Source organism: Callithrix jacchus, chromosome 6 (assembly GCF_049354715.1).
Source record: "Callithrix jacchus isolate 240 chromosome 6, calJac240_pri, whole genome shotgun sequence".
Taxonomy (NCBI): Eukaryota; Metazoa; Chordata; class Mammalia; order Primates; family Cebidae; genus Callithrix; species Callithrix jacchus.
Window position 1 is genome coordinate 152722880 of NC_133507.1, and position 14543 is coordinate 152737422.

Consider the following 14543-nt stretch of genomic DNA (forward strand, 5'->3'; position numbering starts at 1 on the left):
AGTCTTCAGCTTTTTTTTTGTCAGTCCTCTTCTGAACACAATTTCTTCCCATCAAATGTGATTAACATGTGACCAACTCACAAATAACCAGAAGCTGGCCAAGTGAAATGTCTAAGTGTGTGTGTGTTTACTGGGAAGGGATAGGTATTTGTATCTACCATTTGCCAATTTCCTGCAAATGAAAATTCCTGTGCTAACTATATGCATTGAAAAGAACTGAGTGATCCGCAGAGTCATTACTTCCTCAGAGCATACAGACGCTTCATTTCTATTTGTTTGTAGAGAGAACTTTGCTCAATATTGACCATTTTGGGGGTTTTTAGAAATTCAATAACTATAGTTAAGTGACAGATATAAGATATGGTGAAAAGAATACTTCCTCCTGGTAACAAAAATGTTTACTGCCTGTTTAGTCTTTTCCTCCAAATGATCCTTTAAGCTTTTTCATTCTGTAAAGGTGCTTAAACTTTTTGCAGTTTTCCAGAGTCTCTGCAATAAATGGAGAAGGTAGCTAGTTACCAAGAGGGCACAGTCTTCACTGTATTCTATATTGACCCCAATTGGGTCCACATAGTGTTTAAGAACAGGATGAACTGCTAACTGGCTCCGCTCTTCTGTCCTGGGTGGTGGTTTCACTGTAAGCTGCTCATCAGGAGATGTGCAGTGCTGGCTTCTCTGTGGCATGTCAGTTTTCTAGTAATCCAGATGGCATCTCACAATGATACCACACTTAGCCTCAGTAATTTTTTTTTTTTTTTAGACAGAGTCTTGCTTTGTCGCCAGGCACCAGGCTGGAGTTCAGTGGCACGATCTCGGCTCACTGCAATCTCCGCCTCCCAGGCTCAAGCAATTCTCCTGCCTCAGCCTCCCGAGTAGCTGGGACTACAGGTGCATGCCACCATGCCCAGCTAATTTTTATATTTTTAGTAGAGACGGGGTTTCACCATGTTGGCCAGGATGGTCTCGATCTCTTGACCTTGTGATCCGCCCACCTCGGACTCCCAAAGTGCTGGGATTACAGGCATGAGCCACTGTGCCCGGCAGCCTCAGCAATTCTTAAGGCTGACCTGATGATATCACCATCACACTTTTTGATGAGGGATTGGATTTTGTACCTGGATTTCAGGTGGAAAATCGTTCCTTATAATTTGCATTAACCAGGTCGTTAAACTACCCTTACTCTATAGAAATCTGAATCAGAATGCTGTTAAGGTAGGCTTTTGCTCCTTTTTTCTTTGTTTTCATATGGGTCGGAGTGCCTAGGGCTGGATTAAGGAGAGTTTAGGTAAGTCTATTTGTCAAAGAAGTATTTCTATGGTCCTGTTTCCTGGGTTAAGTAAACCAAAAGCTACTAATAAATATTTATTAGATATTTGAAGTAATGCTCTGCTAATTTTAAATCAGGAAACTTTCAAAGTAGGAGGCCTCCTTGCCGCCTTTATTTAAACCCTTTATAAATATCCCTGAAATAATAAAAGAATTTTTGTTGTTTCAGTTGTATGGGTTTAACAAAAGCATTCTTCAGAGTCTGTGTCTTCTGTAAGTTTGTCTTTTTTGATATGCATTCACATTACTGTTTATTCTTGCTCTCTTTTTATTTTTTTTGAGACGGAGTCCTGCTCCATCTCCCAGGCTGGAATGCAGTGATGCAGTCTCGGCTCACTGCAGCCTCTGTCTCCTGGGTTCAAATAATTCTCATGCCTCAGCTTCCTGAGTAGCTGGGATTACAGGCACCCGCCACCACACCCAGCTAATTTTTGTATTTTTAGTAGAGACAGGGTTTCACCATGTTGTCTAGGCTGGTCTCAAACTCCTGACCTCAGGTAATCTGTCCACCTCTGCCTTCCAAATTGCTGGGAAAGCCTCTGTGCCTAGCCTACTATTTCCTCTTATATAAAAAGTTTCTTGGCAATTTTCGTTTACCTTAGGCTGTTTCTTCCAGGCGCCCGCTGCAGACAGCAATGATTCAAGATGGCCTTATCTTCTGGCTGGTTGATGTTCTGAAGGACCCAGACTGCCTGTCTGACTACATGCTGGAGTACTCGGTGGCTTTGCTCATGAACCTCTGTCTCCGCAGCGCAGGTCTCATAGCCCCCCAACCCTCATTCTGGTGCAGAAAGGGGAAGAGATCTTGATCCTCGAAGCTAGGTTTCCAATGAGCCTAATATGGTTTGCTTTTAGTCTCATAGAAAACTGAAAAAAGAGTGGAAAGCATTTCCAACCAGGTATCAAGCTGTTGAATCCCTGAAGCTAAAATCCCTTCTCACCCTGGAAAAAATGTTTTGTATATACATAGTACCTGCATTAAGAGGAGACTAAGTTTATTTACATTTTTCTTTATTGCATCATTTAAAGGTAGGAAGTTAAGACTATGACACCTGGCTGGGTGTGGTGGCTCACACCTATAATCCCAGCACTTTGGGAGGCCGATGCAGGCGGATCACGAGGTCAGGAGTTCGAGACCAGCCTGGGCAACACAGTGAAACCCCATCTGTACTAAAATACAAAAAATTAGCCGAGCATGGTGGCAGGCGCCTATAATACCAGCTACTCAATGGGCTGAAGCAGGAGAACTTCTTGAACCTGGGAGGCAGAGGTTGCAGTGAGCCAATATCATGCCGCTACACTCTAGCCTGGGCAACAAAGCAAGACTCCATCTCCAAAGAAAAAAAAGAATATGATCCCCTTTTCTGAAAACAAAGAAGTGTGTTCCCAGGGTCCTATAGGATTAAGCTGGCTGCAGTGGCAGTGACACTAAACCCCGCTTCCTGCCCTGAATCACATGCTTTTCCCTGTTCCAGCCCTGGAGGTAGATAGAGATTTTTCTGTGGGCACAAGTCATTTATATGCTTGATTACTAAAGGCTGTGATTTTAGCTTTTCCGCAGGTACCGTCTCATTTAAATTGTTACCTGGGATGAAAGAAGCTTCTTTAGAAGAAGTTGCAAGTCCAGGCTGTGGCCTCCCCCTACCTGGGCAGCCAGTGTTTGGAGAAAAAGGCTCCCTGGATAAATAGCTGGCTCAGGAGTACTTGTTGGAAGCATCTTCACCTCCATCTTGTAGACTGAACCATGTAATTGTGTATTGTTGGCTGAGTAAATGACTATTATTCAGTCATTTTAAAAAATAGCATGTGGGAAAAGTCCTAGCTTTTTTTTTTTTTGAGATGAAATCACTTTCTTTCATGCAGGCTGGAGTGCAGTGGCATGATCTTGGCTCACTGAATCCTCCGCCTCCCGGGTTCAAGCAATACTCCTGCCTCAGTCTCCTGAGTAGCTGCAACTGCAGGTGCCCACCACCACACCTGGCTAATTTTTGTGTTTTTAGTAGAGAGGGGGTTTCACCATGTTGGCCAGGCTGGTCTTAAACTCCTGACTTCAAGTGATCTGCCCACCTCGCCCTCCCGAAGTGCTAGGATTACAGTTGTGAACCAGTGCACCAAGCCAGAAGGCTTAACTTCTAATGCATTCATCGAATTAGAATTAGCTTTACTTCGTCATCATGACCATATTTGCAGCAATTTTTATGATGATGTTTAGAACTCCTAAAATGCCCGTATGGTCTTTGTGATGGCCGTATAGTGTGTGGGAGGGAGAACATTGCTCTATAAGGTATTATACTTTCACTGTAATGAACCTCTCTGCGCTCTGACTGGAGTAATAGCCATCACTTGGGGTGGTTTACTGAGCACCGAGGTTCTGTGCTACACTGAGTCCTTTACATATATTAGTTTACTTAATTTTGCATCATCCTTTGAAGTAGGTATGAATAATAATCCCTGTGGTAAAGAGGAGGAAATTGAGGCCCAGATTGGTCCTGTGACTCACCCGAGGTCATACGGCTTATGGGCAGAGGAGCCAAGATTTGTCCCCAAGTCTACCTGACCTAAAATTGTGCTTCTGGGTTTAGACCTGTCATGTTTAGCTTTGGTTTGTTTCCCATAGGGAAGAACATGTGTGCCAAGGTGGCAGGCCTCGTGCTCAAAGTCCTTTCGGATCTTCTTGGCCATGAAAACCATGAGGTACTCATTCAGCGTTGCTGGCCCTGGGCTTAGGGGAGGCTGCACTGGGGACCCAATGCCTGTGACCCCACAGGCACACAGCTGGCCCAGGACAGTTGCTGTATTTGAAAAATGTACACGTTCTCCCTCCTCCAGGGATTTTCAGAAGCAACTGGAAGTCCTTTATAATTTTTGGGAGTCAGAAGTAGGATGTTGTTGTTTCCATCCCTATCTGTGTGGCCCTCTGGCCACTGGCCTGTGCCGGGCCCCTCCGGCATTGCTCCCCCACATGCCACCCTCTTGAAGTGTTTAAGGTATCTCCATGGTTGTGGATGGAGCCTCTGTACATGTGTGTTGTATTTGCAGGAATTGATTTTCCTGTAGGTCTCATTCTGTTTATGGCTTTTACCTTGGCTTGTTAGGTCCTTTCTATGTTGCTTTACATACGTCTGGTTCATTAAGTGTCACTACTGCAAACTAGCTCCTTGTTTGCGCCCCTGCCATTTTACTTACCCGCCTGTACACTCAGGGTGCCTTCCAGTCTGTTGTCACAGCAGTCCTCAGTGGACATGGCTGCACCTGCCTCATGGGAGCCTGAGCCAGAGCTTCCACGGATGCTAGACACTCATCACTGGTGGCTGCCAGCATACGTCAAGGTCAGGTCACTGAGTGCGGCCAAGTTGTCCTCCAGAATGGGCTGTACTAGTGTTTGCTCTCATCAGTGCCCCTGTAATACCTGGTGTGATTTTCTACGTTTTTAATTTATGGGTCTCAGTCTCTTTTTAAATAAAGTAGAGATATGGGTAAACAATTTAACAGAAACAAATAAATATGATTATTCTCTGACTTGCCTTCTACAAATGCCATTACGGAAACCATGACAAGGCTTCAACAAAAATCTGACCACTTTAGACAGATGAGACCCAGAGGTATATCTGAGCAGGACACGATTGAGTACCACTTGGTTTCCACATGTCTGTGTTCCCATTTCTTTTTTCTTTTTCTTCTTTTTTTAAGACAGAGTCTCCCTCCGTTACCTGGCTGGAGTGCAGTGGCACAATCTCGGTTCACTGCAACCTCTGCCACCTCCCAAGTTCAAGCAATTCTCCTGCCTCAGCCTGCCAAGTAGCTGCGATTACAGGCACATACCACCATACTCAGCTAATTTTTTGTATTTTTAGTAGTGACAGGGTTTCATCATTTTGCCCAGGCTGGTCTCAGACCCCTAACCTTATGATTCACCCTCCTCGGCCTCTCAAAGTGCTGGGATTACAGGTGTGAGCCACCACACTCAGCCCATTCATTCCCATTTCAAGCAGACAGCTCCCATTCTGGTCATTCCATTCACATTTTATACCAGTTCTATCCACTGATTGGGGTGACTTCTTTAGCAAGTGGATGTTTGGTGGCTTTTGCAGTTTGTGACATTCGTATTGTATTTTAAAACTAGTAAGCTCTTAACTACTTCTAGGCCTGAATGAACTCTGTTCCTCACTTTATTCAGCTAAGGCAGGTGAAACCAGTGGGAAACATATTCTTCCATCTTATAATAAAGGTTGGTTTCAGGTACTGGAACCAATATGTCTGCTCTGAAAACTGAATAGACCAAAGGATTCAAATCATGACATTAACTGTTACCAATGCATTGGCTTTGAAAATAAGCTGGACAAGCCCGACGCGGTGGCTTATGCCTATAATCCCAGCAATTTTGGGAGGCCGAGGTGGGAGGATCACTTGAGGTTAGGGGTTTGAGACCAGTCTGGCCAATGTGTGGAAACTCCATCTCTACTGAAAAAACAAAAATTCTCCAGGCATGGTGGCATGTCCCTATAATCCCAGCTACTAGGAGGCTGAGGCATGAGAACCACTTGAACCCGTGAGACAGAGGTTGTAGTGAGCTGAGATTGTGCCATTGCACTCCAGCATGGGTGACAGAGCAAGACTCTGTCTCAAAAAAGAAAAAAAGAAAAATATAAAAAGAAAATGAGCTAAAAAAACTATATATATCTACCTAAAATATATTTATTTTAGGTAGATATATGTACATATATATTTTTTAGATATATATACATATATACGTAGTTTTAAAATATAAAATATATATCTCTAATATAAATATATATTTTTGGCTCTAAAATATGTATATATTATATATATAGTAGATATATTTTATACCTATATATATATATTTTAAAGCCAAGAAATGTGTTTGCTACACAAGTAAATGCAATATTCATATATTCTATAGTAGTCATGATCTTGAAAGACAAAATGAAAATAAAGAAAAAGATGCACATAATTGACTATATGAGTATTACATTTCTCGTTTGGAAAAGATGCTATAATCAAAGTCAAAAAATGAATGAAACCCCAAGGAAAAGTCTCATCACATGTGACCAAAATTTAATATTGCTAATAGTTGAAGAACTAGTGTAAATTGATAAGTAAAAGTCAAGCAGTCCTATAGGAAAAAGGGGTAAAGGGCATGACTGGACAGTTCACACAATGGTGCTGGCCCAGAAGCATGAAAAGATGTTCAGTCGTGCTGGTATCAGGGAACTGAAAAGAAAAACAGCTGTAGGATGCCTTTTACCCATCAGCTTGGCAAGCACTGAAAATGCTAATGAAGTCCAGTGCTGAGGGAGGGCGATAGGAAAGGAGCCCTCCTCCATTGCCACGGTGGGCATAGCGTACAGCCCACTGAAAAGGGACTTTGCTTATCAGCACCTGCCATGCTTCATGTCCTGTGCATGCAAGTAAAACATGGGTCCTCTCCTCAAAAAGCTCAGAATAGAGGGGACATAGTGTGAATTTAAAAGGATACTGCCTCCAGTGCTGTAGTGGAGGGATGTACAAGAAGTGGAAGTGAGCACCATGTCTGGGCTGAGTTTTCAAGGTTCATTATATGTGTGAAGACCGTTCCTGGCAAGGTGAACTGCGAGAACCTGGCTGAAACATGGAACAGCCTGGTGGGGGCATCCCTTAGGTAGTGTGGACACATTGTGGTGGCAGGGAGGGAGAAGCAGAGGGCATGAGATAGAGGCCACCCCTTGAAGATCCTGTGTGCCACACTAAGGTGTCTGCCTTTCCAACTGGGCTCTGTGGAAGGTTTCTGAGATGGAGAGAGGGATGATTTGGCCCACACTGTAGAATGTTCATAGTGATCTGATGGTTAAATTAAAGGGCAAATATTGAGGGTAGAAAGACTGTTTTAGAGATTTGATATAGCCTAGGTCATGGACAATGATGTCTGAACAAAGACAGTAGCAGTGGATATTAAAAAGAAGGGCTCCTATCAAAGAGCCTTGAAGACTGAGCATTGGAGACAGAACAAAAAAAAATCAAAGGTGACTCCAAAGTTTCTAGCCTGAGTGATCAGGAGGTTAAAAGTAACTTTAATTAAGCAATGAAGTGCAGCAGGAGTGAGCTTTGGGAGGAGTGATGAATCTGGTTTTAGATTCAGTGGTAGCGGTCATTCAAACATGCAGATGGAAATGTCTGTCACTTGGAAACGTGCATCCTGGAGTGCCAGAGAGCTGCAAGGACGGGAACGCCCACTCTCCCCATTTGCCAGATTGTTCTGCAGTGCGGTGTTTGATAGAGAGTTGTGCAATATTTGAAAACTTGCAAATAACTGTTTGTTTTCCTCCACTTAAAGATTCAGCCATATGTGAATGGAGCTCTGTACAGCATCCTTTCTGTTCCAGTCATTCGTGAGGAAGCAAGAGCAATGGTAAGAAAGTGTGCTTGAGAAACATGAGCTTCCTTCAGTGCCAGAGTTCAGAGCTCTTAGAGCAAGACTGCCTCGATTGGGCTCCATGGAAGGACCCAGATCCTTTACAAACTCACTGAAATTGTATGCAAAATGTATATTTGCCATTTCCTAGGGACAGAGTCTGTAGCTTTTCTCAGATTCTCAAGGGGACTCCTAACTCCTAAGTGGTTAAAAATTCAAGTGTTAGTTCCCAGCAGGCTGACTTTTGCAAAGTTATAGACATTCTGATGGCAACCAAATATCAAACTCTCTAGGACTTGGTTTGGTTGGAAAGTAGTAAACTCAGTATTTAATATTTTACATTAATGCTTGTATGCGAAGTAAAAAAAAAAACCTCAGGTGACTAGTAGCTTATTTTCAAAGGACAGATGTTTCTAGATCTAATCTGTAAAACGGCTACAGTTTTATCCTTTTTCCTTATACCATGTGAAACCAGGTTAACAGTGTATTAAATGCTGTGGTGAAAAAGTTAAATATATTTCCATCCTCAAAACACAGGTAGAATTCTCATTGACACCAACAAAACATTCCTCTAATTGGTTTTGCTTACTTAGAAGAATTGCTAAGTCTTCTCATTGATCATTTAAAATTACACCAACAGTTACACCAGAGGCGAAACTTATTTAAGAACCATTCTGGCTGGGCATGGTGGCTCAAGCCTGTAATCGCAGCACTTTGGGAGGCCGAGGCGGGCGGATCACCAGGTCAAGAGATCGAGACCATCCTGGCCAACATGGTGAAACCCCATCTCTACTAAAAATACAAAAATTAACTGGATGTGGTGGTGCGTGTCTGTCGTCCCAGCTACTCAGGAGGCTGAGTCAGGAGAATTGCTTGAACCTGGGAGGCGGAGGTTGCAGTGAGCCAAGATTGTACCACTGTACTCCAGCCTGGCGCCTGGCAACAGAGCAAGACTCCGTTTCAAAAAAAAATGAAAAAATGAAAAAGAACCATTCTGTGTGATCACACTAAACAATGGACCTTAATTGCCTGCTGCTTTTACATTTCACCACAGAACAGGGGAGAATAAATTTGCTTATATTCTGCATTATGGTCATTTAGGTGAAAGAAAGGGATTGTCAACCAAGGCAAAGAAGAGAAGAAAACATGTAGGCTTAAAAGAATGGAGGTAACATCAAATCCGAGTGAAATGCAGTGTGGAGGAAAGACACCAGGGCAAAGGGATGGAGAGGGTGGGGGAGTGGCGGCCAAGGGCAGGGACCCCTTGAGGAAGAGTCACAGTTGTAGGTTATGACAGCAGGACTGCCCTTAGAGATCCTAGAGCGGGGAGAAAAAAGACGGAAGAGAGGGACAGAGCTTCTGAGACCTCTATGACAGCATCAGGAGGTCTGACAGTTACCTAGTAGGAGTTCCAGAAGGAGAGGAATGTGAGCAAATGGGGCGGAAAAATCACTGGATAAATAATGAAGAAATTTGGTGAGAAATACAAACGTAATAGTAAGGTATCTAGGAAACCCCTAAGTGTTTGGAAAATAAACAGCACACTGGTATCAGTTATCTATTACCACACAACAGTTTACCCCAAAGCTTAGTGGCTTAAACAAGTTTTCTGGTTTTGTTTTTGAGACAGAGTCTCGATGTGTTGCCCAGGATGGAGCACAGTGGCACAGTCGCAACTCACTGCAATCTCTGCCTCCTGAGTTCAAGCAATTCTCCTGCCTCAGCCTCCTGAGTAGCTAGGACTACAGGTGCACACCACCATACCTAGCTGATTTTTGTATTTTTAGTAGAGATGGGCTTCCACCATGTTGGCCAGGCTAGTCTCAAGCTCCTAAATTCAAGTGATCCGCCTGCCTCAGCCTCCCAAAGTGCTGGGATTACAGGCGTGAGCCACTGTGCCCAGCTGATTTTTGTTTTTGAGACAGGTCTTGCTCTTTTACTAGGCTGAGTGCAGTAGCCTGATCATAGCTCAAATGCAGCCTTCATCTCCCAGGCTCAAGCCATCCTCCTGCCTCATCTAGTAGCCGGAACTGTAGGTGTGCGCCACCACACCTAGCTAATTTAAGAGACAGGGTATTGCTATGTTGGCCCAGGCTAGTCTCATACTAGGCTCAATTGATCCTCCCACCTTGGCCTCCTAAAGTGCGGGGTTACATGCATGACCTGCTGAGCCTGGCCCTTGAATTTTTAAATTACAGTCATGCACCACGTGACAACATTTTGATCAACAAGACTGCGTATATGATAATGGTCTAATAAGATTATAATACTCTGTTTTTACTGTACCTTACCTATGTTTAGATATGCTTAGATACACAAATACTTAACATTGTGTTACAGTTGCCCACAGTATTCAACACAGTCAAGTGCTGAACAGGCTTGTACCCTAGGATCTTACTGGCTATGCCATATAGCCTAGGTGTTGTAGTAGACTACACCATCTAGGTTTGTCACTTATCTATGATATTTATACAATAATGACATTGCCTCATGACACATTTCGCAGAACATATCCCAATCACCAAGCTACCAATGACTGTTTCTTTGGGACAAACATTCAAGAGTGGAAAGCAGAGTAGTCCTAACTAACAGTTGCTCAGTTTATAATTGAGACTTTAGCCTCTGCTACCAAGTTCACTACCATGGCTGTCAGCAGGAGGCCTCCATTTCCTTCTGACTGTTGGCTGGGACCTCATTTTCTTCCCAAATGGGCCTCTCCATAAAGCTTCTCTTGACATGGCAGTTGGCTTTGCCTAGAGTGAATGATTTGAGAGAGAGAATAAGCAAGACAGAAGCCCCAGTGTCCTTTAGAAAAGCTACTCTCAGAAGTGAGATACCATTGCATTTATTCCCTTGGTTACACAGACCCACTCTGGTACAATGTGGAGAGGATTGCACAAGGGTGTGACTGGCAGGAGGTAAAGTCACTGGGGCCACCTTGGGCTGGCCACCACACACTCCTAGGTAACTGGGTCAAAGAAGAAAGCTCAAGGAACATGATACTACTCAAATACTACAAATATTTTCTCAGTTTTGGTTTGTCTTTTTAAATTATGGTGGTTGGCCAGGCATGTTGGTTCACACCTATAATCCCAGTACTTTGGGAAGCCGAGGTGGGCAGATCATGAGGTCAGCAGTTTGAGACCAGCCTGGCCAACATGGTGAAACTGTCTGTACTAAAAATACAAAAATTAGCCAGGCCTGGTGGTGGGCACTTGTAATCCCAGCTACTCAGGAGGCTGAGGCAGGAGAATCGCTTGAACCTGAGAGGCGGAGGTTGCAGTGAGCTGAGATTGCACCATTGCACTTCAGCCTGGTCAACAAGAGCAAGTCTCCGTCTCAAAAAAACAAAAAAATGTTCTGGTGGTTTTGGGCAAATATCCGCTTTATGGCTTCTGACATGGGTTTCTAGATAAGCTGTGAGATTCTGACTTTGAAAAGGAAATGTGGATCACTTACATAAAGATATAAGTAAATGGTGGGGCACGGTGGCTCATGCCTGTAATCCCAGCACTTTGAGAGGCTGAGGTGGGCAGATCACCTGAGGTCAGAAGTTTGAGACCAGCCTGGCCAACATGGTGAAACCTGTCTCTACTAAAAATACAAAAATTAGTCAGGCCTGGTGGTGGGCACTTGTAATCCCAGCTACTCAGGAGGCTGAGGCAGGAGAATCGCTTGAACCGGAGAGGCAGAGGTTGCAGTGAGCGGATATCACGCCACTGCACTCCAACCTGAGCAACAGAGTGAGACTCAGTCTAAAAAAAAAAAAAAAAAAAAAAAAGTAGAATAAGCTTCCCTCTGGCATTTAACAGAGATTAAAGATAGAATCCAGGGAGGAACCCCTTTTAGCCTAAGAGGAAGCTTTTAAACACATCACCAAGGTGGCTGCCTGCTTAACTATTTTTAAGAGTTACCTCTAAGGGATGATCATGGCCACAATAAGATTTTTCTAAAACCCTGAAATTTCCCTCCTTTCACGTTTATCTTTGAGGAAGTTTTTAGATTGATAAAGCCATTATATTCTCTTTGCACATAGTTCTTACATGGGTGTATTTGCTTGGCAGAGTCTAGGTTGTGTGCCTGCACCCTAGCTACAGGGGAGGCTAGAGATGCTGAATAATGAAGGAAATAAGGAAAACATTTCCCACAATCTCTCCACCTCGACATCTGCTCATGCACGATGCTAGGGAAGTGGAGGCAGAGCTGATGTCCTCAGCCCTGCTGGTATTTGTATGTGTGTCAGCACAGTCCTGGAAGGCAGCTTGGCAGTTCTATGAAAAGCCACTAAAATACCCATCTTTTGGACTCATTCATTTTCTTCTGGTTGTTGATACAGAGAAAAAAAGTTCTATGCATGACAATGCTCATTTCAACATCTTTAAAAGAGTGAAAAGCTGGAAGCAACATGAATATCTAGTAATACAGGAATTGCTAATGAAATTATGATTTTTTTGCTCAAAATATTCATAGTTATTGAAGATGATAATTAGGAAAAGCAGTATGAAGCAGTCTGGAGATTTTTATTTTACTTTATAATGAAGGATAAAACCAGAATGTCTCATTATAAGAATGTATGTGCTTATGGAAAATGACACAATTTACATAAAAATTACATTAGTACCAAATGCTATTATAGTAGTCTTACAAGAATACCCTAAAGGGAAAAAAGAGAACAAAATAAATGAGTCCCCTGGGACCCATTTGAACTTTAAGAGCCTGCCAAGGCCTGAGGCTAGAGAAGGGATCAGGTAAGTGGAGCTGCTCTAATACGCACCCCACAGGCCTCCTGCAACGAGGTCTGGAGTCATAGTCAGCGTTGGGGCTCTCTGTCCTGGGCACCCCAACAAACATCCTGTCAGGGCTGGAGCAAACCAGAGGCTGTGTGGGTTATAAAGGCTCCCAGAATCTGGGAGAGCCAGGGATCTGGGCTTAGAAGCCACTCAGGCAGAGGAATGCCCAAGCACTCCATGGGGCTGCTCTGCTCCAGTGACCCTGGGGCTCACAGCACAGACCATGATGCCAGAAACTGCCTCCGCTCTCCCCAGAGGGCAGAGCACTGCTGCTCCCCTCTGCAGCAGAATCATGTGTATTCCCCATGTGCCTGATTCTCCATGTTGCCCACTTCTGAGTCAGTTTCACGTGGGTACATTTGCTTGGCAGAATCTAGATGGTGTGCTTGCATCCTAGCTGCAAGGGAGGCTTGCAGTTTGGGTATTCTGTTGCACTGGGAAATTAACAGTGTAGAGAACGGTTAAAAGGCATTCAGCCACAGTTTTCCATTACAAGTGGTCAGCCTAGTTGCATGTTCTGTGATGCCCACTAGGCATTGGTATTGGGCCTTTCTTTCCCCCCCCCTTTTTTTTTTCTGAGACAGAGTCTTGCTCTGTTGCCCAGGCTGGAGTGCAGTGGCATGATCTCGGCTCACTGCAACCTTCACCTCCTGGGTGTAAGGTTTAAATGAGGCTACTGAGGCAAGTTACTGAAATAAATTTAATCGGCTCCTGGGCGAGGTTCCATGGTCCTGGGGAAAGGGGCCAGGGAAGTCACGCTTGACTTCCCGAGGCGTGGGGTTTTATAGTGAGTGAGGGTGTCTTGGCTATGAGGGAACAGGACGTGGATGGGGCAGGCTGCTATTGGTAGGTAGGCAGGATTTCCGGTGACCGGGCCACCCAGGGGGAGTGGGACCTGGATGGGGCAAAATGCTATTGGGCAGGTTTTGGTGGGGCTTCTTTTAAATTTTAGCAGGGTTTTCCAACGGCGGGCTAGGTGCCGAGTACAGAGCTTGATGTTGAGTGCGGAGTGGTTACATAGTTTTCAGGCATGGAGAGGGATGGGCGTGTCCAAGCTCCCAGCGAGGCAACCGGCCTTACACCGGGTTCAAGTGATTCTTCTGCCTCAGCCTCCTGAGTAGCTGAGACTACAGGCACATGCCATCCCACCCAACTAATTTTTGTATTTTTTTAGTAGAGACAGGGTTTCACAGTATTGGCCAGGATGGTCTTGATCTCCTGACCTCATGATCCACGTGCCTCGGCCTTCCAAAGTGCTGTCATTACAGGTGTGAGCTAGCAGGCCCAGCCCCACCCCACCCCCTTTTTTTTTATTATTGGTAGAGACAGGGTCTTACTATGTCACCTGGCTGGTCTCAAACTCCTGGGCTCAAGCAATTCTCCTGCCTCAACTTCCCAAAATGCTGAGATTATAGGTGTGAACCACCACGCCTGGCCTAAGTATGGACCTTTCAAAATTTTTATAGAAATTTTTCATATTCTTGGCCTCATAATTCTACTTCTGAAGCTCCACACAAGACATGAGCAAAGATGTATGTATCAAAATGTTCATTCCAGCCTTACTGATGATAGCAGAAGGCAGAAAACAATGACAAGACCTAAGATGAGGGAGTGACTAAGAGCAGAGGCCGGAAGGTGAAGTACTTGAGAGTGGGAACTCCTGAGCCTGAGGCTGGGTGTGAATCGTGTTCTGTTACTACCTAGTTGTGTGGGCAAGTGAGGACTGAAGCTCTCTGTGTGATAGTTTTTCTATCTGTAAAGTGAGGATTATTGCAGTACCAAACTCATAGGATTGTGAGCGTCAAGGAGCTTATAATATAAAGTATTTAGAACAGTGCCTAGCACACCGTAAGCATTGAGAGATGTTAGTGGCTATTATTATTGTAGCTATGGAAATGTGGTTTATAGGTTTTTATTGAACATGAAAATGATCATAAAGTTAAGAACATATTATCAGTATGTTCTGAGTTACATAAAACAATGCACATAAAAGGAAGGAAACACCTCAAAATGTTCTC

The 14543-nt window shown here is 44.1% G+C and overlaps 1 protein-coding gene across 5 annotated transcripts in view; it reads left to right on the forward strand.

Annotated features, from left to right (window-relative positions):
- Nucleotides 1-14543, forward strand: part of ARMC9 (armadillo repeat containing 9) — a 171473-nt gene that overhangs the window by 73101 nt on the left and 83829 nt on the right. For all 5 annotated transcript variants that reach the window (XM_035306028.3, XM_035306032.3, XM_035306031.3 and 2 more), the window contains exons 15-17: nucleotides 1943-2082; nucleotides 3944-4020; nucleotides 7658-7732. In XM_035306028.3, the coding sequence (XP_035161919.1) occupies nucleotides 1943-2082; nucleotides 3944-4020; nucleotides 7658-7732 (292 nt within the window). The remainder of the gene's footprint in view (nucleotides 1-1942; nucleotides 2083-3943; nucleotides 4021-7657; nucleotides 7733-14543) is intronic.